Source organism: Oryzias latipes, chromosome 22 (genome assembly GCF_002234675.1).
Source record: "Oryzias latipes chromosome 22, ASM223467v1".
Lineage (NCBI taxonomy): Eukaryota > Metazoa > Chordata > Actinopteri > Beloniformes > Adrianichthyidae > Oryzias > Oryzias latipes.
In genome coordinates, this window is record NC_019880.2 from 22,047,210 (window position 1) to 22,071,809 (window position 24,600).

Below are 24,600 nucleotides of genomic sequence, written 5' to 3' on the forward strand. Positions count from 1 at the left end.
GCTTTGAATGTAGAAACTGAGTCGGCCTCTCTTACATGAGCTGGGAGTTTATTCCATAAGACAGGGGCTTGGTGGCCAAACGCTCTACCTCCAACCGTACTTTTACTAATTCTAGGAACCACAAGCAGTCCTGCATTTTGCGAGCGAAGTGTTCTGATTGGTTGGTAAGGGACTATGAGGTCCTTAATATAGGACGGGGCCATTCCATGTAAGGCCTTATAGGTTAACAGGAGGATCTTGAACTTAATTCTAGAATCAACTGGGAGCCAATGGAGCGAAACTAACACAGGAGTGATGTGATCTCTTCTGCTGGTTCCAGCTAACAATCTAGCAGCTGCGTTCTGAACAAGCTGGAGACTTCTTAAGGAACTCTTAGGACACGCTGCTAACAAGGAGTTACAGTAATCCAGCCTCGACGTAACAAATGCATGGATGAGTTTTTCAGCATCACTCTTAGAAAGTATATTTCTGATCTTAGCAATATTTCGCAGGTGAAAAAAGGCAGTTCTACATGCCTGAGATATGTGAGCCTTAAATGATAAATCCTGGTCAAGTAAAACCCCAAGGTTTCTAACTGTGGAATTGGGGGCTATACTTATACCATCCAGGGAGACTATCTGAGCAGACAGAGCATCTCTGAGGTTTTTAGGACCTAGTATAATGACCTCAGTTTCTTTCTGGGTTCAGGAGGAGGTAATTAATTGTCATCCAGGTCTTGATGTCACTGATGCAGGCGTTCAGTTTCTCTATCTGGTCATTCTGGTCAGGCTTCATGGATAAATACAACTGCGTATCGTCGGCATAACAATGAAAATTAATGCTGTGTTTCCTGATTATGTTTCCTAGGGGTAACATATAAAGCGTAAACAGGATCGGTCCCAAGACTGAGCCCTGTGGGACTCCATAGTTGACTCGAGTGCACTGAGAGGAATGGCCATTTACATTAACGAACTGATACCTATCAGACAGATAGGATTTAAACCACTGGAGAGCAGATCCTCTGATCCCTATGTCCTGCTCTAATCTATGGAGTAAAATACCGTGGTCGATAGTGTCAAAGGCAGCACTGAGGTCCAACAGGACCAGAATAGAAAGTAGTCCCTTTTCTGAGGCCAATAACAAGTCATTAGAGACTCTAACTAGTGCAGTTTCCGTACTGTGGTGAGGTCTAAACCCCGACTGAAAGTCTTCAAAGTGGCTGTTGTCCTGTAGGTGGCAGTAAAGCTGCTTAACTACAACTCTTTCTAGGATTTTAGAAATAAAGGGCAGGTTTGATATCGGTCTATAGTTGGCCAAGATGCTAGGATCCAAACTGGGCTTTTTCAGAAGAGGTTTAACAACTGCATATTTAAAAGACTGTGGCACGTAACCCGTTTCCAGAGAGGTATTTATCATTGTTAATATGGGATCATTAATTAGGGGAAAAGTTTCTTTAAAAAGTCTAGTGGGAATTGGGTCTAACAGACACGTTGAGGATTTGGAGGACGTAATAATTGATGTTATTTCCGCTTGATCCACAGCAGTGAAGCAGTCTAATGTTACAGAGGTTTCTATGGATGCCTCCATTTCTACCGCTTCAGCCTGTTCTGGGCTGATAATAGGAATAACTTGATTTAACTTATGTCTAATATTTGAGATTTTACTATCGAAAAATGTAAGAAAATCATCAGAGCTGAGAGAAACAGGAACATGTGGTTCTACTGAGCTCTGACTGCGAGTTAATTTAGCTATAGTGCTAAAAAGAAATCTTGGATTGTTTCCATTCTCTGATATTAAGGTTGAATAGTACTGGCTTCTAGCTCTACGCAGAGCTTTTTTATAATTTAATAGGCTATGTTTCCAGATATCCAGATACTGCTCTGAACCGGAGCGGCGCCATTCTCTTTCCAACTTACGGGTTTCTCGTTTAAGAGAACGAGTTTCAGCGTTAAACCACGGTGCTACTCGGTTTTGTCTGACGAACTTAGGTTTCAAGGGGGCAACAACATCGAGTGTACTCCTGAGGGCTTGTAAGGCATCATTAACAAAGTGGTCATTTATACTAGGACTGATACTATGGGAGCTGGTCTCAGAGTATTTTCTCAGAATATCACTAAGTACTGGCTGAACTGTGTGTTTAAACTCAGACACAGAACGGTCAGTTAAGGTTCTTCTAAGTTGTTTCTTATTCACTGGGGCAGAAGGATGTTCCAGTGTAAACTGGAAGGTAATCAGAAAGTGATCAGAAATGATGGGGTTAAGAGGAAGGACACTCAGCTGGTTGATCTCTATACCATGGGTTAGAACAAGGTCCAGGGTGTGCTTATGACAGTGAGTGGGTTCATTCACACTTTGGGTGAAACCAACATCATCTAATAAAGCTGCAAAAGCCTTTCCTAGGCAGTCACTGGGGTCATCAACATGAATATTAAAATCCCCTAATATTATAGTTTGATCAGAATCTAAGACAATAGTCGATAGGAAGTCGGAAAACTCAGTTAAAAATTCTGAATATGGGCCGGGGGGGCGATAAATAATTATGAGTAAAACAGGTTTTCGAGTTTTCCTGTTTGGGTGACTTAAAGACAATATGATGCTTTCAAATGAATTATAAGCATTTTTAACTTTAGGGCTGAGAAGTAAGCTAGACTGTGATATTACTGCCAAACCACCTCCTTTCCCTGAAATCCTGGATTTCTGATAGTTAGCATAAGTGGGGGGGGTTGCTTCATTCAATCTAACATAGTCATCCTGATGGAGCCAAGTTTCTGTTAAGGCTAAAAGACTAAGATTGTTATCAGTAATTAACTCGTTGACTAAGAGGGACTTGGAGGAAATGGATCGAATGTTTAATAAACCGCATTTAATGACATAATTCTGCTTGTGAGAACTGCTGTCTGTCACTTTAAGGTTTCTATGACGCGCTCCTTTCATTTGTCTTTCAGCACATAAGCTAAAGCTCGGACCTGCTTGACTTTCCCTGCATGGGTTTTGCACCGGCACTAACCCTAAGGGAGGCTCAGAGGAGCGTTTTACACTGCTGCTCTGCGCCCGGGTCTCGTCTCTGGATTGTCAGGTTGGAGATGGAGATTTTATTTAAAAAGACAGCTTTTTCAATGCTTTAAGGGGCTAGTATTGCTGATTTCTTACTCCATTTCAATAAAGATGCTAATATTGACTCAAAGATTATGGGGGCAAAGCTTTTTGCTGGGCGGGCGGGCAGCTGCCCCCCTCCCAACCCCCCATAGCTCCGCCCCTGGGATGAAGTCTGTTTTTGCCGATATTTCTCTTATTTTGGAGACAAAGCAAATCTCCGGACGGAATGAGAGGCGCACAGCTGTACGAATGGAATAGAAGAGTTTATTAAACTTAGACTTTTAAGAAGTCGTCATACTCCAACGCGCTCCGGGAAGCACATTCATTACAACTCCAACCCAGCGAGGATTGATCGCAGCATCAAAACATAAATAAAGCAAACTGACATATTTACAAATTCACTATGGACAGTGTGATGGGAGGCGGGGCTCGAGGACACCACTTCATCAACACGATGAAGAGGAGCAGGTGGGTGTTCTGCTGGGAAAGTTGGACTCCTCATCATCGAAGCTCACCTTCTCAGTAACTCCAGACCACCTACTGGATGAAAATGTTTCCTCAAACCAACATTAAACTCTTTGACCAAGACTAAGAAGTAGAAAAAAATTGTACAAAAGGTTTGTCCAAAAAGGGTTTGATGAAGAAGAGCGTTTTCGCCTTTCAGCTCTGGAAGCTTCATGATAACCTCTGCAGTTCACGGCGGCGGGAGGAGAGCCCGTTAAACCAGCGAGGACGGCGCTCTTCAGGGCGGATGAAGGAGCATCATCAGTCGGCTCTGCAGTCGTCTAAAAACACAGCAGAATTCTAAAAAAACTGCACTTTGTGTTAAAAAAATGAAGGTTTTCCTTTTTGGAAAAGTACAGTCTTTGAGAGGACTTCTACAAAATAAGAGTTTGTGTGTGTGTAGTTCCTAACAAGTCATGTGACTCTCCCAGCACTTCAGAAGAGGATCATGTGATCAGGTCCAGGCCCCCCCCGCAGTGCATAGGGTCGACCCGGCGCTTTCTGCCCCGGTGTGCCGTGTTTCCACCAGCGGGATGGGGTCGGGTCAAGACGGATAACGAGGCGAGTTATCGGTTACAGAAAAGTACACTTCACTGACTTTCAAATGGCACTCTGGTACCTGCAGCAGCCCCCCCCCCAGCTGTTCAGACCCAAACCCTCCGGTCGGGTCCACTAAAGAGCAAAATGAGAAAAAACAAAACAAAAAAAAACAATGAACAATTTGTTAGAGGTGACCGCCACCGTGTGTCTGGAGGTCCCACCATGACATTCAGCTTTCCGTTAACGGCAGAGGTTGTCCCCTCTTCGCCTCCCGTGTCACAGTATATCACACTATCTTACAGTTTCTTCATTAAAAAAAAGCCTTTAACAAGTCGAACTGTCTGTACAAGATCCAAAAAAAAACAACGGAGAGAAACGAGGTTCCCCCCCAGAGAATATGTACAGTTAGAAAATGATTGTCCCTCTGAGAAAAACCCATCAGCTCACATTCAGCACCACACTTCCCCATAGAGACACCAGTCAAATGCCCAGCATTCCCTCTGAGGGGTCACTGGCCCCGCCCTCAAGGTGATTGGCCTGGATGGAAAGCTTCTCTCTAGGAAATACGTTACTAACTCTTTAAAAAAAAGAGAGAGGGCAAAGGTCCTTTTTTGGTCTTTCGGGTCAGGCATGTAGAGGATGTGGACAGCAGGTCCCTGGAATCGGGAGGATGGTGGGCGTCAAAGGTCCCCTGTGGAGAGTCGTCCTGCAGGTGTGGGGCGAGGTGAAGGTGAGCGAACACTGACCGACCCAGAAGGCGTTCCAGCAGGTTTGGAGGAGCCCAAGACTGAGGTTTCAGTTGGAGATCAGCCGCCATGATGCAGACGTGTTTATCATCCACAGCTGAAGTATCTACACCCATCGGCGGTTGGCGGTTGTGGTCATGAACACATGCCTGCCTTCTGTGGGACAGTCTGAACTGAAACTAACGAAACACAAAAACCCCAAACTGTGCAGGATCTCCTGAAAAAGCGATGCGGATTTCTGCGGCTTTGTGTTTCAGGAGGACCCGGCCTCCCAACAGAGGGGTCACCGAGGGTCACCGCAGTCACGTGTTTCAGGTGGCGGAGGTTTGGCGTGAGGGCCGGCCCATTGAAGATGAGCTGTAGGTGCGGGAGCGCTGCCTCACAGCCAGCCGGCAAGGCAGCTCCAGCTCCTGGAAGAGGGGCGTTCCTGTGATGTCGGCCGCCTCTGGGCGTTCGCTGGGGCTCAGGGAGAGCATGCTGCGGACCATGCCCAGCTGGAAGCAGACAGAAAACACAGCCGAGTGCAATCAGAGCCGCCGTGATGCAACACGGACATCCTGTCGAGATGAACGCACGCAACACAACATGAACACAACTGAAGGAGTCCGAAAAATCACTGACTGGAAACTTTTCAAACCTTGTTTTTAGACATTGAAGATATTTGAGCAGGTTTGAGGCGGCTTAACGCCTTTTCAAGCAACGTTTTTGTCTCAGATATCTAGAAATAAGACAATTATTATTATTATTAAAATGAGTCCATTTTAGTTTAAACTCTTGACAATAGAAAAACATGTATTTTTACTTTAAGGATGTCATTTTACAGCTTAGACTGACCCTCATTGGCAACATTTTAAAAAACAAAAATTTTGATTTACAGTATCTTCTGGGAAGAAGTGCTAGTTTTAGATTTTATGAGGATTTATAAAGCTGCGCCAATTTGTACCAAGAATCTGTTCTAAGTTTGCTCACATTTTATTCTGAAACGAGTCGCACACGTTCTAAACACAATGAACTTCAAGGAGGCACAGAAAAACTCCAAAAACACGAACCATTTGCTTTAAACCAACAAAAAATACTAATTATTGGATGGAATAACATCTCATTTGCAGTAATTTTGCATTTAGCAAAATGTCTACTTTTTTTTTAATGCTTGTGTGGAAGTCCTTGTTTGTTAGATGTTATTATGGGATAGTTTGCATAGTAAAAACAACTTCCTGGACAGATAAATTCAACACTTTCTAGTGATTTTCTTCTTTAGATCAGTGCTCTTTAGCTTTTATTAGACTACCTCTTTCTACAGAGCTAAATCTACTACTCTGTCAGATTTTTAACAACAGTAATCATGTTTCTGGTGCACTTCAGTGACATTTGTAGGTCTACTTATCTAATCGTCTTTGGAGTCAACCTAATCCAGATAATCCCGTTTATTAAATTATTATTGAAGGTCGTTTATCTCCCAGATGACGTGACTAACATACCCCCCTGTTTAGCTTTAGATCAATGTTATTTTAAATAATTAGTCATTTAACGGGTCAAAAGGGGCATTTAACTAATGTGGTACACTTGTTCAATACCTGCTGAAAGGACCCAATTATTTAATTGGCTTAAAAAAACCATTTCCCGTTGGCAGGATGTCAGCTGTGTGTTCATGAAGACCGGCTCAGGTTTTAGGTGGAAACTCATAAAATGCTTGTTTTCTCTGTGACTGAGCACAGAATGACTGTACAGTGGTATTACAGCTGCTGGGGCACAAAGTGAACCCAGACTCATGAGTGTGTGGTGCCACTAGATGGCAGCAGACGACCTTCACTCACCTCCTGACTGTTGTTTCTGGAGAAGACCTCTGGGAAGCGCAGCACTCTCACCTCCGTGAGGGTCTAGGAGAAGGATGCAAACACCTGTGAGCGCAGCTGCACCAAGACCGCCTTTGTCGCCAAGACAAAGGTCCCCAGCTGCTCGGCGCAGTGAGAGCAGAGCATCGGCCCGTCTGCGCAGGAGCACTCGCACACACAAATACAAGGCTGCTCCTACAGCAGAGAACTAAGCTTTTAAGAGCAGAACAGCTGGGAACAAAGACAACGATAACCCTTAGAATCGCCAAGTATAGACTATCGTTTAGGATTCTGCTACAGTTCAGTGTTCAAATGGCTCTTTAAAGATCGGCTCATAAGACATTAGAAAGTGCATTTATTGATCCAAAAACTCTTTGGACATTAAAAAAAGATGGGCTGATTGCTCAGTAGCTCGCTTTTTTAATTTGAAATAGTGGGGGGGGGGGCGTCATAGCAGTGATTTGACTGTTAGGAATAAAACATTAATGTGGAATTGACGCCACATTTAGGAATCAAACCTGCAAAGAAAAACTAACAAATCTCACCAAATATTCTGGTCTATTAGACCAACGACTATTAGACAACGACTCTTAAGTAATAATTTGGGTCAAGACTTCTTTTTATCCTAAATATGACACATTTTCACTCATAACAGAAACTTAAAGTGAGAAGGATCTGACGTATACCCCGTTTTTCAGACTATAAGTCGTCCGAATCCAAATGAATCCCCTGTCCTTCTGGCTCCTCCCTGTTGCTCCAATTGTAGGAAGCCGTAGTGGCGTCCAAAAGTGTTTTTATTAAGGAGGAGCTGTAGCGACTTAAGGCCGGATATCCGCTTGTGTCGTGCATTTCTTCACGTGGCTGTGCTCTGAAGCACAGAAGCTGACATGTCTTTAAGTGACTTTTAAAAGTTATACAGCGGATGTTGGTCTGTAATTTCTGAGCGCCAGCGGCTACGCACTAACATAGATCGACGAGTGGTAGCAACCTCCGAATTCGTTCCATATCTCTCCGCTCGCAGGGATAGATGTAGGTTTAGGGAGAAGCCAAAGGGTTAGGGGAGGACTTCGGATTCAGTGGGGGGGGAAAAAAAGCATAATGAAGAAGAAAAAAAATCATACAGTAGTTAGTTTTTGAACAAAAACAGCAATGCCTTCACAGAGAAGAGTCACAGCATCAATCTTCCTGCCGTGAAGACATCAGCTCTGACCTCAGTCGTGCTCTAAACATGGAATTTCACATTCAACCATCAAGCCAGAGGCACAGAGGGTCAGCTCTGCTCAACAGGAAGGTCTCCCTCTATTTAGACACCATTGATGGTTTTATTCATAAAAGAGTCCGGGTTTCTAACTAGTTTTACAGCAAATCATAAGAGAAAAGTCCACAAATGAGTTTTTCCGTCTCAGTTAACCATCACTCGTCTCATTTCAAGAGTAGAGACTTAACCTTACAAGAAATCAAAGAAGTACGCTTGGAGTTTTTTAGAGTTTTGGCGGTGCACTCACTGTTCAGTCTGAAGGCCGCACAGAAAAATGACCAAAGCAGGAAAGTCCATGCTTTTTGTCTGCTCACTCACCCTCACTCTCTCCATCTGCGTCCTGAAGGGATACAGCAGCTCGAACAGGATCAGACCCAGCGAGTAGATGTCCACCTTATGGGAGTAGGAGTTTCCGGAGAGCTGCAGGCGGGATGGAAGCGGAGTTGAGTGGACGCACACCTCTGCAGGGGGGGAGGCGGCGCTCTCTCGTGGCGTTTCTCACCTGCTCCGGGCTCATGTAAAGCTTGGTGCCCACCTGGCCCGTGTGCCGGGTCAGAAGCGGGGCCGGCGTCAGAGTGCTGGGCTCGTCCTCATCCTCCTCCTGGTCCATCGCCGTCACCAGGCCGAAGTCCCCCACTTTGACCACGTCGTCCATGGTGAAGAAGATGTTGGAGGGCTGCGGGGCCCAGAGGAGACGGCTCTCACTTTTACCACGCTTTCTGAGCTTTGGACACTTCTACTAACTAATTAAAGCCGAAAAACTGAAGATATCTATGCAGATCAAACATTCATCAGTAGCTCCAGACTAACAGCTTCACACTTCTGTCGAGGCTTCCCCTTGAAGTAAATCAGCACACGCTATGTTTAAGATATTTTCACGGGGTTCAAACTTCACCAAAGAACAGAGGTGAGGCCTTCCAGCCGGCTCTGCCGTTACCTTGAGGTCCCTGTGCATGAGCCCCTTGCTGTGCAGGAAGTCAACGGCCTCAGCGATCTGCAGGAAGATGTCCAGACACTGGTTGTGCTCTCTTTGTTCAGGCAGGCAGCGCTGAGCCATCCAGTCCTTCAGGTTCTCCTTCCGGCACAGCTGCATCTGGATGTACAGGTACACCTGGAGGTACAGGGACCAATTAGATTAGGTGCCGTTTAAAATTCACACTGGAAACACAAACGTACAAACAAAAAAATCATAGAGAGACGCATTTTCCTGCAGCCTGCAGGGCAGTTTGTTATAGATCAACAAAGGGTCTGGTTATTTCATGATTGAAAATAACTGGACCAGAGTGGGACTGGACTGAAAAAGCGCTAAAACGTTAACAGTCACAGCAGAAGGAACAGATTTTTAGAAAACCTTAGGTGAAGGCTGGACTCGCTGGCTTGGAGGAGCTGAAGGAAGAGCCAGGGTAAGAGACGTTGGCCTGGCAGGAGTTGAGGAGGAGGCGGGGCCAGACTGGGCTTGTCTGGTATGAGAGGAAGACGAACTGTTCCTGTCCGTCTCCGGGTTGGGGCTGGCCGCGCTGCAGTCCGACTGCGTGTCTGCGTCTGCGTCTCGGTCGCAGCCAGAGTCCTCGAACACGATATCGAAGGAGGAGGAGGTGCAGTCGCTGGGTCCGCGCGGGGGGCAGAGCTCGAAGGAGTGGGGCGTGTCCGAGGCGTCGGCCTGGCTGTCCCTCTCAGACATCAGGCTGTCGTGGCCGAGCAGAGGCTGAAAGGACGGCTCTCCGCTGTCAAAGCCCACGGTGCTGCTGGACAGAAGGGCGCGCTCCACAACAGAGGCCCCCAGAAAGTCGCCGTCAGGCCCGCAGGGGCACACAGAGCTGGACACGGGCACTTTGACTGACAGCGCCTCCATGTGGTCAACAAAGCTCATTGGCCAGTCGGTAGCACTGGGAGGGAAAAGACAATCGCAGAGACTTTTAAAACTAAATCAACCTCTGGTTCTTTCAGAGTGAGGAGGCTGGCCGGTAAAAAACCAGACTAACCTGGAGTCTCTCAGCCACCTCTGGTCCATCTCCTCCTGCCAGCCCTCGGGGGGGCTCTCCTGCCAGGCGTTGAAGTAGCGGATAATCCCCGGGTGCTCCAGCTTGGCCAACGCCTTCACCTCTCGCATCACCTTCTCCCGGGCCAGCTCCCTGGAGAACAGAACAGGTTTGGACTTGGGTCGGTTTTGGATCGGGGCTTGTTGCAGGCGTAACTCTGGGTTTAGTTCTGCTCCCGAGGACAAATGTGTTCTGTGGGGCTGGTGTGCAACCCGTGAGCGACGATACCTGTTGGGCAGCCGGATTCTTTTGATGGCGTAGTTGCAGTCGTCCACTTTGTTGCGTGCCTCAAACACAACGCCGAATCCCCCCCGGCCGAGGCACTGCATCGGCTCAAAGTCTGTCAGGTACCTGCAGGGGGGGCCACATTTTGGTCAGCGGGGTTTCTAAAACTACAACAGGACATGGATTCTGTGTGCCTCCTCAGCTGACCTCTACTGAGCACTGAGTCTTAAAAGGTGACATGAAAAAAAAAACATAACGTAGGTATTTCGTGTTTATTTTTTGTTTGGAAAAAAAACTACATTTTACTTCCAGATGTACTTGAATAACGGTAATTATTGTGAGTTTGGGACGCATCCATTATTAATCAGAGCAGAGAAGGTTGCCATGCCGGCTGCAGAACAGAGATGCGTCTGCGGTCATGTGAGGGCGCTTTCCCGTTTTCCCTCCTGACGATTGACTCCAGACACGCCCCACTGCGGTTTCATTTCAGAGCAGCCTCACAGAACACGGCGTCTTACTTTCCTCTCATTTAATCCCTCCAAAAAAAACAAAAACTGGACTCGTGAAGCAAAAGTTGGTGGCAGCACCAGCAGAAAAAACAATCTGCAGCTACAACGGTTTTATCACGATGAACATCAACCCTCGCCGTTCACCATTAAGGCTGCATCCAGCTGTGAAGTTCATCCATCACAGGTGTTGATCGTGACATGAAGGTAAAATAAAAACCCCGTCTGAAGCATCTGGGAGCAGCTGACAAGTCGACCCTGCAGCAGATGGCGCCGGGCGAGGCTGCGTCTGCGAGGACTGGACGCAGATCCGTTTCTATTAGATGATGAACGGCCGAATTAGCCAATCACGCTTTGCCGTGACTCTTACCACCCATCTCTGCCGTGTCCTATCGGAAGACCGCAGGTCACCATGGTAACAGTTTTCAACCTGTAGCTACACCCCGAACAGTGAGCATGAGCGCAACGATGCCCAAGACGGCAGCAAAGTTGTAAGAAGTTCAGAATACGCTGTGTCTGCTGATGCTTTTACCTGGACACATATTCACTGGAGCGGATCTCCATGGAAACCGCCTCTCTGGACTCCACAACTTCAAGGTCGAACTTACAGTCCGTCTGGCACTGAGTCTCTGACTCTTTCCGTTGCTGTGATGGGGAGGAGAAGAACAGCTGAAAGATTCTCATGAATCATTGAAATTAGAATCCTATAAACATAAATTAAACATGAAAATGAAACATAACGTGTTTATGATTTAAGCTTTGTGGAAAAAAAAAAACAAGAACCACAGAAAAAGTTTCTTTGACAAAAGTTCATGCAGTCCACAGATGTTGTAGCTCTTACCCTCACGTAGGCCACGGGGGCGGGAGGGTGAAAGAACTTGCGGACGATGTAGGTGGTGGTGGCGATGCAGAAGATGATGGTGCCGAGGATCTCCTTCCACCAGGGCAGCAGCAGCACCGGGTCTTTTCTCCTGCGGTTCTCCGAGGCGGCCTCGTTCCCTCCAATCAGGCTGATGGCGCTGTCGCGTTTCTCCCGGTAGCCTTTGCTGTAGGGGAAGAAGTACCCGTTGTCTGCAGAGAGGACAAACGCACAGATCCGTCAGTGAGCTCCGTCCCGTCGGGCCAGCATCTCTGCATCTGCCTGCGGTTGCCATGGAGCTCGGACCGTATGGGTACTGAAGAACGGACAGGGCTCCGTTGCTGTATTCGTCGTGGGAGTACTTGTCGTTACTCAGACACTTGTCAAATTCGTCAGAACCGACCAGAGCTGGAGTCCGGGACGGAGAATCTAAAGGAAGAAGATGGATTTTTACAAATCAATGCGTACTAGTGTTTGAGATGAGCATCACTGAAAGCTGAAGTTCACTACAACAGCCGTGGAATAAAAAAAATACAGATCATAAACAAATCATAAAAGGTGGCATGGGGGATTTTCTAAGGGTGATGTCAAAGCCAATCTCTCCAGTTGTTTATACAGTCAACAGTCTGTAGCCTTAGGCACATGCACCCGCATGGGTTTTTGGGTTGTCCGGGTCCGTACAGAGGAGCAGCTGGATCTTCAGGGGAGTGCAGGTGCGTCTTGCTGTTCCCTTGCGGCTCGTACGGCCACTTCAAGGCTCCTCATAAAAATCGTGAAGTATTTTTGGGTAAAATGTAAGGTCCACGTGCTTGTGATGCTGTCGTACGATGTCCTCACACCGTACTCTAGTCCTTAAGGTGTGAGTACTGACTCCTTAACCCCCCCCAGCTTCCTGTAGGATGTCCACGTAAACTATGCTCCGGTTGTCCAATCGTCTGGTCTAACAAGACAAACTGCCTCCTTGAGAGGTCTGCAGGACTTTCGTAGGACACATCTGCATCTCATCTACTCCACCCATACTTCATTTTGCATGTTGTATACCTTTTCACTATAGTCTGTCACTCACAGCAGGCCCGTAGCAAAAAATGAACATCTTGGCTCTATGAGCTCACCAAGCCACCTACGACCTTTCTACCACCTGCGTGTCCCGTACAGGTTTGCCCCTTTCTCCCCTCCACCCGTACCAGCAGTTGTGACTAAGGCTTTAGTTATTTTAGCACGACAAACTCAGCTTGATAGAGACTTACGTATTAGAGGCTTCCATTTAACGACGGGTACGTGGATTATGTTGTCTTTCTCTGACCCGATGGCTTTGGCAGAAAACTTTTCAGTGATTCTTACTGATGACTGAAGGTAAAGTTGTCCCTGGAACATCCCTGAGAAACAAATCAGCAGATGGTTGACCAACAGCTTTTGTCTTAGGTCTGAAATAGACTAAGGCTATGTCCGAATTCCCAATGACTAACTAGTGCCCTGGATTTTAAAAGCAATTCGGACGCCATGCTCACAACTGTATTCTTTTAGGAACTATGACGCCACCAATTTAATGAACATCTAATCAATACAAGCGTTTTACGACTATTTATGAATCCACTGTGTTCTGATGATGAAAATGTTGACTGACTTGACTCACTTATTTTATACAAAAATTGTTCAAACACAATGCATTGTGGTCTATCTTTGCCTATCTAGTTAGCAGCGATGCACACTGGTTTTTCGCAGAGACTTCTGGGAAAATTCTAGGGCACCACATTTTAAAATAGTAGATTTGGATAGTGCCCTATGTAGTGAAGGAATTCGGACACAGCCTAATCCAAAATTTTCCAGGTGAAATAAAATCACCAAGGTAGACGCTCGACTCTGCGGAACCCCGGCTCTTGCTTGGATCTTCGTCGTCCTCGTCTTCGGTTTCAGACTGGCTCCTGTAGCCCGTGTCATCAAACAGGCTGATTGGAGTAACTTTCCCTCCACCCACCAGCCAGGCGGAGGCGATGGGCGTGCAAAACTACACAAAAGGTGTTAGAGCGTAAGTACAAGCCCAGCAGACACAGACCTGACACCTCAAGTTCTTTAAACATCTGAACATCAATGCTGTCCAGCAGCGCACCTGATGCTCCCAGACCAGCTGCTCGTTGGGCTCTGTGAAGGCCATGACTTTCCAATCTGGAACAGACACTTTGATGACGAGGTCCGAGTGCTGGTTTTGGTTCTGTTTGTCCTCCCTTTTCTCCCTGTCCTTTGGTTCATCTGTGATGACCCTCTGGTTGTCGTTCCAGGGGTCCTCGTTTGTCATTTCTCCCTCCAAGAAGTTCATTCCAGATTGGATCTCCGGAAGAAGTTTCAGCTCAAAGTTTCCGACACTGAAGTTCCACCTGAAACCAGAACCACACTAAATCATCTGCACAGTGAAGAAAAAATAAAGACATCAGAATGTTTGCTGCTTTTTTTTTTTTTTTGTCTATGTTCTTCTGTCAAATGGAACAAAGACAAAGAAACGAGCCACAAACCCAGTGAACTCCAGCACAGACAAGAAGTGTACGGCCGACTGAGAACTCACTTCTCTGTTCCTGATCGAGGCCTGACAGCACGCACGGTCTTCTGGGTCCTCTGAAGCAGGAGCACATCTTCAGCCTCCCCCTCATCCTCACCCCATCGATTGCAGCCCCCCGCAGAGCAAATGTAACGAAGCTGCATTCAACATTTGGGGTTATTCTGCCTTCCTGATGCACTGAAACACACCTGTTTTTTTTGTTTGTTACAGACCTTGCCGCTGTAAGCCCCCAGGCCATAAGTAGTGAGTGATTTGCCGCCGACCAGGACGGTGTCCTCTCCGATGCGGTACGAGGACTCCAGCAGGGATTCGACGCTGAAAGGCACTGCCTCCATACTCTCCCTGTCCCGGTTCCACTGGAACAAGGCACCGTCCAGAGAGGGAATGACCATCTTATTGCCAAACACCTGCAAGACGAAAGGACGGCATTTTTCTCATTTATTCCAACTGTTCGTCTCAGGAAGCTAAAGCAGAGAAATCCTCCGACAGTTTCGGCTTCATTTTTAAATTTGAAGTGGATGCAGAAACTGAAATCAAAGGGATTTCAACACTAATACAGAAACATGTGTGTAGAAGCTTCGTTTGTGCTTCTAAATACACACAAACACACAGCTCCAGACTTGTACATAAATGACACAGCGACTGGGTGACTGGTTCAGCCATCTTCAATCCAAAGATCTCGTATCACGGGTAGAGTGAGTCTGGATAATGGAGACCACAGCAAAGATGAGATCGGTGCACAACCTCAACGCTAATCCTGACTTAACCTCAGCTGCTTTGGCTCATCTGCAGGACAACAGTGATTCTCCAGCATGTCAACAACCACCACCGACTGTCAGAGGGCTTTCCTCATAGGTATTCAACAAGGACAGACGTTGAAAGTGTCCGTTTGGTTTGGGATGGGATAGTCTGGTGTCGCTGCAGTCAAAGCTGTGGTCACATTCTCCTCTGTCTGTGGAGCAGCTTTGTGCTTAGAAAGAGAAACTAGGTTGGAGTAAGACGTCAAAATGATTTACTAGAGAGCAGAACTGGGGGCAGCAGTGACGTCATCCTTTCAAGGGGGGGGGGGGGGGGTGTCCTGATCCATTTACAAAGTAAAGCAGGAGGGGATAAGACCATAGCATTGTGGGTGCTGCAAAGAGGCTTTAGTCAGAGGAGGGACTCTCCAGAGGGTGGATGAGTCACGCTGCACCTGATGCCATCATCCAGCCATCATCCAGCTTTCATACAGCCTCCATCCAGCCTTTATCCAGCCTTCAACCAGCCTCCATCCAGCCTCCATCCAGCCTCCATCCAGCCTCCATCCAGCCACCATCCAGCCACCATCCAGCCTCCATGCAGCCATCATCCAGCCATCATCCAGCCACCATACAGCCTTCATCCAGCCTCCATACAGCCTCCATGCAGCCACCATACAGCCTCCATACAGCCTCCATCCAGCCTCCATCCAGTCACCATGCAGCCTTCATCCAGCCTCCATACAGCCACCATCCAGCCTTTATCCAGCCTCCATCCAGCCTCCATGCAGCCTCCATCCAGCCTCCATCCAGCCTCCATCCAGCCTCCATCCAGCCATCATCCAGCCACCATACAGCCTTCATCCAGCCTCCATACAGCCACCATCCAGCCTTTATCCAGCCTCCATCCAGCCTCCATGCAGCCACCATACAGCCTCCATACAGCCTCCATACAGCCTCCATCCAGTCACCATACAGCCACCATCCAGCCTTTATCCAGCCTCCATGCAGCCACCATCCAACCACCATCCAGCCTCCATCCAGCCTCCATCCAGCCTCCATCCAGCCTCCATCCAGTCACCATGCAGCCTTCATCCAGCCTCCATACAGCCACCATCCAGCCTTTATCCAGCCTCCATACAGCCACCATCCAGCCTTTATCCAACCTTCAACCAGCCTGCATCCAGCCTCCATCCAGCTACCATCCAGCCTCCATCCAGCCTCCATCCAGCCTCCATACAGCCACCATCCAGCCTTTATCCAGCCTTCAACCAGCTTCCATCCAGCCTCCATCCAGCTACCATCCAGCCTCCATCCAGCCACCATCCAGCCTTTATCCAGCCTCCATCCAGCCTCCATGCAGCCATCATCCAGCTACCATCCAGCCTCCATCCAGCCTCCATGCAGTCATCATCCAGCCACCATCCAGCCTCCATCCAGCCTCCATGCAGTCATCATCCAGCCATCATCCAGCCACCATGCAGCCTTCATCCAGCCACCATCCAGCCACCATCCAGCCTCCATGCAGTCATCATCCAGCCTCCATCCAGCCACCATCCAGCCTTCATCCAGCCTCCATCCAGCCTTCAACCAGCCTCCATCCAGCCACCATACATCCACCATCCAGCCTTCAACCAGCCTCCATCCAGCCACCATACACTCACCATGCAGCCTTTATCCAGCCACCATCCAGCCACCATCCAGCCACCATACACTCACCATGCAGCCTTTATCCAGCCACCATCCAGCCATCATCCAGCCTTCAACCAGCCTTCAACCAGCCTCCATCCAGCCACCATCCAGCCATCATCCAGCCTTCAACCAGCCTTCAACCAGCCACCATCCAGCCACCATCCAGCCATCATCCAGCCTTCAACCAGCCTCCATCCAGCCTCCATCCAGCCACCATCCAGCCACCATCCAGCCACCATCCAGCCATCATCCAGCCTTCAACCAGCCTTCAACCAGCCACCATCCAGCCACCATCCAGCCATCATCCAGCCTTCAACCAGCCTCCATCCAGCCACCATCCAGCCATCATCCAGCCTTCAACCAGCCTCCATCCAGCCTCCATCCAGCCACCATCCAGCCACCATCCAGCCACCATCCAGCCATCATCCAGCCATCATCCAGCCTCCATCCAGCCACCATCCAGCCACCATCCAGCCTTCAGCCGCTCCGTCTCAGTTTTACAAACGCATCACACTGGAACAATCAGTGTGGAGAGAAAATTTCTACTAAACATTGGAAACGAAGTTCCCTGCAACACTCACAATGAAATAAGGTCTGACTCCTGCTGTATGTAAACTTACTTCAGTTCCAAAAGGTAAACCGGAGCAGAGTTTAAAGGTGTAGCGGCGCGTCTCCTCTCTTCTCCTGCTCTGTGAATTATTGGCGTCTGTGCTGTTGGAGGTCATTGCAACAAAAAGCTGCGAACTCTCTTTACTGAACAGAAAAACTGAACGAAAGATCTTCAATTATTTATTTGTTTACTTTTTCAGCATTTGGAGAAGAGTTTTGCTGTTTTCAGATCCGGGTCCTGGCTGCTTTCTGATACTCAGATATACTATGAAAGACCAGAAAATCCATCAGAAGATATATTTAAGTGTGCTCTCATGGAAATAGGAATGGATTCATCGTTTCATCATGTCGTTTTTAAATATTTTTAAAATGAGATTTTAAAGATTTTTTTTAAATTTACATGCTAATCTATGCATAAAAAGATTCAGGATCAAAAAGGCAGCAGGAAAACAAACGAACAAGTAAAATGTTCAGAATTTATTATAAAGAAACTAAAAATCTTTTTTTTTTCTATCATTTTTTATCGAACAGAACTTTATTGATCCCACAACAGAGGAAGTGCTGATATAAAATTATTGAAGTAAGTTCTCAGTTTTATTTTTGGTTTAATTTAGAATTGTTTCCTAATGCAGTCAGACTGTGACTGTTCTGAGATTTGAACCCACAACCTTCAGCCTGTGGGGCTAATAATGGAGCTTTATAAAAAACGCCTTCCTGCAGGATCTGGATCCACTGAGCAGGATGTGGATCCACGGAACAACATCTGGATCCACGGAGCAGGATCTGACGGGGACGTCCTGGTCGCTCTGAAGCGAATCCTGCTCCGTGGCTTCGGTTTATTGAGCTGTAAGCAACGCTAAACTCCTGACACAAACAATTCAGCAAAAATTTAATGAAAACAATGTTTTTTACTGGGGGGGGGGGGGGGGGGGGGGGGGGGGGGGGGCATAATACAGGGAGCCTCAGGCTGCTCCATGGAATGGAAAATGAAATTCAGGCTTTGAAGTTGATGAACAGTAGATGATCGGCCCACCCACAGCCGGTTTGTTTCCATGTCTTTGTCTGCTCGGTTTGGATTAAACCGTTTCTGAAATAGGCCGTGATTTTCTCTGATTTATGACATCTATAAACAAACAAAATTATTAAAAGTAATTGCTCACATATCTCATTTCTACCTCTGGGGACACTAAAATATTAAAATAATGAAAAAAAATATAGTAAATTATTTAAAAGATGTCAGCATAAATGCCTTCTTCTCTATCGTCTCCCTTTGCTGTGGGTTTTATGGACCAATTAATCTCTAAAGAGCTCCGACTCGTTCAAGTCTTAGCGGTTTTTCTGAATGTTCCCTCAGTGGGAACACAGAACCGCCCTGCATGTCCTCCTGCTGTGGTTCGGACACGTTTTGTTCATCAGTTCATTCATCCACATGAGTGGGAAGATGTTTTGGGATCATCTGATGGTGGAAGCATCTCCTGGGAAACGGGCGCTGAGCGGCTGTTGTCAGACAGTTGTTGTGCGTTTGTGTGTAGCTGCAGACTCACACGGGGTCGCCCCTTCACAAAGAGGGTCAGGGACGGCCCGTAAGGCTGGTGAGGAGAGCTGGGACCACCAAACATCAAGCATCGACTTCCTGACAAAAATACTGCCCGCCTGGCTGTTTTCCTCTCTTATGCCGGCTGGAAGAATTACTGCCCGTCCCGTTAAGCTGCGAGGATCAATCAAGCGTTCATTCATCCCCGCTGCATGCCAGCAGAGGAACGCAAGTGTGCTATCTGATGACATCACCTCTGCTCTGAGCCATTACCTCACCTCACTAATCAGGCCACCCCTTATCCTCTTAGCCCCGCCCCTTCAGCATGAGTCACTTGACAAAGAAACCCCCCGCGTGCGCACACACACACACACACGGACACACAGCGATACCCTTCAACCCCTCTGACACCCGGAGCTGCGCCTGCCGACTTCCTTTTCTGCAGACAAAGCGGTTTGCAAGTCTCTGCAGAAGCAGCAGGTGACTGGCTGCTTCCTCGCCGCCGTGTCACGGCGAGCCAATGGCGTGTCTGCAGCCCCCCCCCCAGCCCCGGATCACTGAGCAGACTGGTGTCTCCGGGACACAGAGAGGACTGATGAAGACGTTGTCAATGGGAAGAGGAGGGTGAAGAAGCGGAGCAGCAGAACAAACAAACGCACTCTGACACACACAAGTGTCATAATAACAATAATAATAAAAAATTTGATTTAGAATGCACTTTACATTTTGAGGAAAACTCTCAAAGCGCTACACTATAAAGCAGGAATATCAATGGTTATTAAATAAGAAGGAAGAAAAACAAAACAACAACAACAAAAGTCCTGAAAAGGAATATCTTTAAGCCGTTTTTAAAGGTGTCAAGGCTTTGTGGGGCTGTGAGGGAATCTGGAAGGTTGTTCCAGAGTCGAGGGGCAGCAGCCTGAAACGCTCTCACATTGTGGTCAGCCGGGTTCTTGGTTGGTGAAGGAGTGAAATTTGAGCAGAGGAGTCGTGAAGTGGCTTGCGGGGAAAGGAACTTACTAAGGTAGGCAGGAGTAGTTCAATGGACTGTCTCCTCAATCGCATTGGTAGGAGAGGAGACAGAGTTTGTAGTGAGTTCTGGAACGAATGGGTAACCAGTGAAGTGACTGACTGAAGAACAGGAGTGATGTGGTCAAATTTGCGTCTCCTCGTCAGGACCTTAGCAGTGCAGTTTTCGATGAAGCTTTTGCAGGCTCCCGCCAGGAATCCCAACAAGGAGAGCGTTGCAGTAGTCAAGTGTCATCACAGCAAGAGTCAATGAGTTCATAGCCTCAGTTCGCCTCAGTTCTGTCACAACACACGACGCCAGGATGTTTGAAGGTCTGCGTTCTCCTCCTGTGGACTTCATCCGCTTTGTTCCGCGCACGGTCTTAGTGTGTCGAGAACGAGACGGCATAAGTAATAATCATATCTGAACATAATGTCTGCAGATAAGAGCCAAGCTGCATTCATTCTGATAGTAGAGACGTTCCCCTCAGTCACAGTCTGAGCTGAGTAAACGCGGCATGCTCCTGAGGATACGTTGAAATGTAAACGAGGATGCATTCAGTCCTTCTAAATTGGGCATGACAGCCTTTCTGCTGCATGCTTCCACTGCAGGCACAAAGCATCCTGTTTTTATTTAAATCCCATCCCACAAAACAGAGCCTGACGTCAAGTAGGATCCAGAATCAAGACACTCAGCCTCTGGGATGTTGACGTGGAATGACGGCCAACAGGCCCTCTGTCTGAATGACACAATGAAGACATCCTGAAAAGCATTGTTTGGATCTGTTTACAGTTGAAAGTTTGCATGGTAATTAGGGTTGTGTACGTTTCCCTCACACATAAATCAATGCGCGTCTCCAAGCCAGAGGCAAATTTATTCAATGTCAAATACTTCACAGGTATTACCACACTCCATCTAGACTTCATGTGATGGGAGTTAGTGAAACTGGTCAGTGTTGGAAGTGTCAGATGAATATGGGAGCGTTCACTTATCTCTCCATTTTGGAGTCTATACAGGGTTGGAAGGCATGTGAACTTCCCAAATCACCAAGACTATGCCTGTTAGGGGACAGAAAAGAGGTGCCACTACTAAGCCAAACTACATTCAGAGTGTTGAAAACTAGACTGGTGAGATGCGCTCGTCTTATTATGAAATTATGCCGCAAATCCCAACGCTAAAAATGTGGAAAGAAAAAATATTGAAAATGGTGCTTGTGAAACGAAGTCAAAATGTATCATTGACTGAAAAATAGTACACTTTATCCATCAATGATGGCTTAATGATGACTCATTAATATACCATGTTTAGGAAACTGTTCCTGGTAATCCTCACTGCTTTATGTTCTATTCCTTTTTCTTGTTTGGGGGGCGGGGATGAGGGGATTTGTTATGCATGTAAACTGTTAAAACTCAATAAAATACTTGAATTACAATATGCATCTCTATATATGGTCCACGAAGCGACACACAGCAGATTCCGTCAACCCTTTGACAATTCTTTCACAGAAATTGACTTACATATTTATTATTTATTTGGTATTTAAAACTTTAAATAAAAATACCTTTTAACAGGAAAAAAATCTGTTTTATTCTTGCTAATTATTTTATTTACCACTAGTTCCCGCTGTTTTGTCTTTTGGACACAACAGCTTCAAAAATTCAAACCTGCTTTTGGGTCTTTTAGACTGTCTTGTCCTTTGTGTTCAGATAAAAGTTTGTCATTTTAATTGATTCCAGTGATCAAAAAGATGGAAATCATATGTTTAAAGTTGACTATTTATCCCACAATGGGGAAATTTGTTCTCCGCATTTGACCCATCCCCTGGGGAAGCGGTGAGCTGCAGACGAGCCGCGATCGGGAACCATTTGAAGGTTCAACCCCCCCAATCCAACCCCTTAATGCTGAGTGTCAAGCCGGGAGGTATTGGGTCCCATTTTTAAAGTCTTTGGTATGACTCTGCCTGGGATTGAACCCACGACCTTCCACAAGGCCACTGAGTGGACAAACTCTCACCGTGGTTCACCTTCAGCCAATTGTAATTGGCCCGACTAGGAAAACGCAGGCTTGTGATTGGACGTCTTTGTGTTTGCATCAGATGTACATAAAAAGGGAAATACAGTGGAGACGCAACAAGTAGAGAAACTGACAGAAGTTTGACAGAAAGCAATCATTTACGTTACAATAAATCTGATACCGGTTTTGCCAACACTTGTTCAAATCTATCAGTGGCATTCCACTGATATTGGGGTCTAGATTGATTTTTCAATACATATCTGTATCCTTTACAACATCAATTTGAACCTTTTTCTACGCCTAAACCAGATCACACTCTAGAGGTTCTTGAAGTCACATGTGTCCGTCATCAGAAGACGGTCTAGATCGGTCTGCTGCAGCACACTAAGCGCTCACCAGATCTCAGCGTATCCCTCCACCACCAGCAGACCAGCCTGAACCCATCTCAGCAGACACCCAGATCCTCGTTAGCATCAGAGGCGTCCTCCCTGAGGCAACGCTCCACAGAGAGCGGGTCCACATCAAAGGAAACATGTCTGCAGCGCGCGTCTCGGAGCGTGGCGCTCTGGTCTGCACTTCCCTTTCTGTATGTTGCTGTGAAGCGTCTGCATGAACATGTACACATGAAGAGGCTCCGGCTGTGCTTGCATGTGTAAACCACTACAGCCAACAAAGGAAGCAACCCTCAGGCGGCGCAGCAGCTTCTTTCACATTCATGTGGGGGAAAGCGTGTGCAGCACTCAATGGTAGTGAACATGTGCTCATGGAGGGAAAGTTGCAGCAGCCCCGCTTGGCCGACTGCTCAGGCAAAACACAATTCAGGTCCAGCACGGACCATCTGCACCACCTTGCAGGAGCAGTCAGGAACCCATTGGATTTTTAATCTCCAAATGAGACCTCAGCGCTGCAGAAGTGAAGATCTTCACCCACCAACAGATGTAGCGGTTCATTCTGCGTTTCTGGAAAACCCATCAAAGGGTTTCTCCATAAACGGAGCGAAGCAGATGAAGATCTGAAGGCCGTGTCACACACGTGTCCACGGATGAAATGCTGGTCTTTCGTGATTCAGGCGTGGTCTACGTTGTTACGCCCCCTTCTATGTCTAGGGGTGCTAGGGGGGAATAACATAAAAAAAAGTAACATTATTTTTCGTAGTTTGTATTTTTGTGCCCACTCTGATTAGTCTTTTGGTTTATAGTTATTTAAGTGAAGCTGTAGGGGTGAACCGCCATTTTCTTTAGTACATGTTTTCTCCTGTTTTTGTTAGGTTAGGGAGGTTAGAGTTTTGTCATTTATTTCCCTTTCCTTTAATTTACAGGTAAGATTACATGTTTCAGTTAGTTGGGGTTTTGTTTGTTATTTTGGCCTTGGTTCACCCTGAAGCCTTTTAACTTCACGTTTAGTTATTGTTGGATTGTTTGGTAGCCAAACCTTTACTTTTTTATGTTATGCCCCCCCTAGCACCCCTAGACACAAAGGGGGCGTAACAACGTCATTCTTAAGTGTTTCTTGCGTTTGTCATTCGTCAAAGTCCGTCGAGGGTTTCCACCTGAATTTGGTTTGAGCTGTTCAAAGTTTTTGGTTGGTTGAGAATCACGCAGTTTACTTTATATGCAAATTTTACATAAATCTTATGCAATTGTGTGATTTTTGTGATATGCATACACAAATTTGTGTCCTTCCACGACCATTCCACGTATGTCTAAGACTTTTTATGTATACGCCACACAAATCACATTCAAATTACTGAATTGACCCATGAATCACTAACGAACTACATACAAACAGAGCAATAATCACACACAGTTCATGATCTCTGTTGATGTACGTATTTCTTTGCGTGGCGTATTTGTACTTCTGTGAAAATTCCGTAAAGACCACAACCTGTCTCACTTTTCCATCCGTGCAATATGCGGAAAAAATGTACGTGTTGGCTGTGTGACATCGCTGTAGGGTTGAGGTGCTTTTGAATTGAAGAAAAAGAAAAGGGGTGTGGAGCTACCTCAGGCTTGCTGAGGCTGGAGGACACCAAACTCCCTGAGCCAACGTCCAGGTCCCACTGCTTCCTGCCCTGGTTGTGAGGATCCAGAGCCGAGATCCGTCCATCCAGGGTACTGATGATCACGAGAGACCTGTGGTGGACAGAACGCAAACATCATCAAATGGACTTCCACACACTCCCTTACGGTCGCTAGAGTTCAAGGCCGGCTCTGTCTGCGGGAGCCGTTTCCTTCAGCTTCCTGCCATCACAGGCGACATGCGTGTCATTGTCTTCTGGAGCTCAGCAGCTACAACGACCTTCAGCCACAAATATGTCTGAAAGGGCGACAAGGCTGGACGCTTCATGAAAGAGAATTATGGAACAGGACCAGAGAGTGTTGGGACTTCACTGACACCACAAGGATGAAGGACTCCACCATCACCATCATCACACTGATGGGGAATGTGAATCCATCTCAAGTGACGTGTGAAGGACCATGAGCTCCGACGCAGACACCAAAGCCTGTCTGAACTGTGTCTACAGCTGTTAGCTTGAATGTTAACAGAAGTGGATGCAGCCCAAATGAGCCATTGGCTGAAACCAAGTACCCTCCACCAACCAAGGGGGGAAAGATTAGGATCTTTGCTGTGTTCTGTGAGGAGTGACAGAACATTCAGAACTGTTTGGGGGCAGAAACCCTAATAGAACATGTAAAGTCCAGAATAAACTTTCCTTTGAAATGTCACCAAATGAGTTGGAAAACTCTCTGACAGAAATGACGTCAGCCCCATTCTATTAATACATACTAAAAACAAATCCAAAAACGCAGAAAACAGAAAAAGAATACTAAAGCTGCAAGTGGCCCTCGCCGCCCCCTTTGGAGTCCCGCC

At 46.9% G+C, this 24,600-nt stretch overlaps 1 protein-coding gene across 2 annotated transcripts in view; it reads right to left on the bottom strand.

Annotated features, from left to right (window-relative positions):
• Positions 1 to 3,319: 3,319 nt before the first annotated feature.
• The window catches only part of eif2ak3 (eukaryotic translation initiation factor 2 alpha kinase 3), a 29,658-nt gene continuing 8,377 nt past the window's right edge, over positions 3,320 to 24,600 (bottom strand). The window contains exons 2-18 of one of the 2 annotated variants that reach the window (XM_023951248.1): positions 23,732 to 23,861; positions 14,348 to 14,542; positions 14,142 to 14,272; positions 13,692 to 13,956; positions 13,427 to 13,589; positions 12,832 to 12,960; positions 11,891 to 12,013; positions 11,567 to 11,796; positions 11,258 to 11,370; positions 10,223 to 10,345; positions 9,938 to 10,087; positions 9,307 to 9,841; positions 8,893 to 9,066; positions 8,458 to 8,631; positions 8,274 to 8,375; positions 6,680 to 6,742; positions 3,320 to 5,359 (exon numbers count right to left, since the gene is read on the bottom strand). In XM_023951248.1, the coding sequence (XP_023807016.1) occupies positions 5,177 to 5,359; positions 6,680 to 6,742; positions 8,274 to 8,375; positions 8,458 to 8,631; positions 8,893 to 9,066; positions 9,307 to 9,841; positions 9,938 to 10,087; positions 10,223 to 10,345; positions 11,258 to 11,370; positions 11,567 to 11,796; positions 11,891 to 12,013; positions 12,832 to 12,960; positions 13,427 to 13,589; positions 13,692 to 13,956; positions 14,142 to 14,272; positions 14,348 to 14,542; positions 23,732 to 23,861 (2,983 nt within the window). In that variant the 3' untranslated portion in view covers positions 3,320 to 5,176. 2 annotated transcript variants of the gene reach the window in all.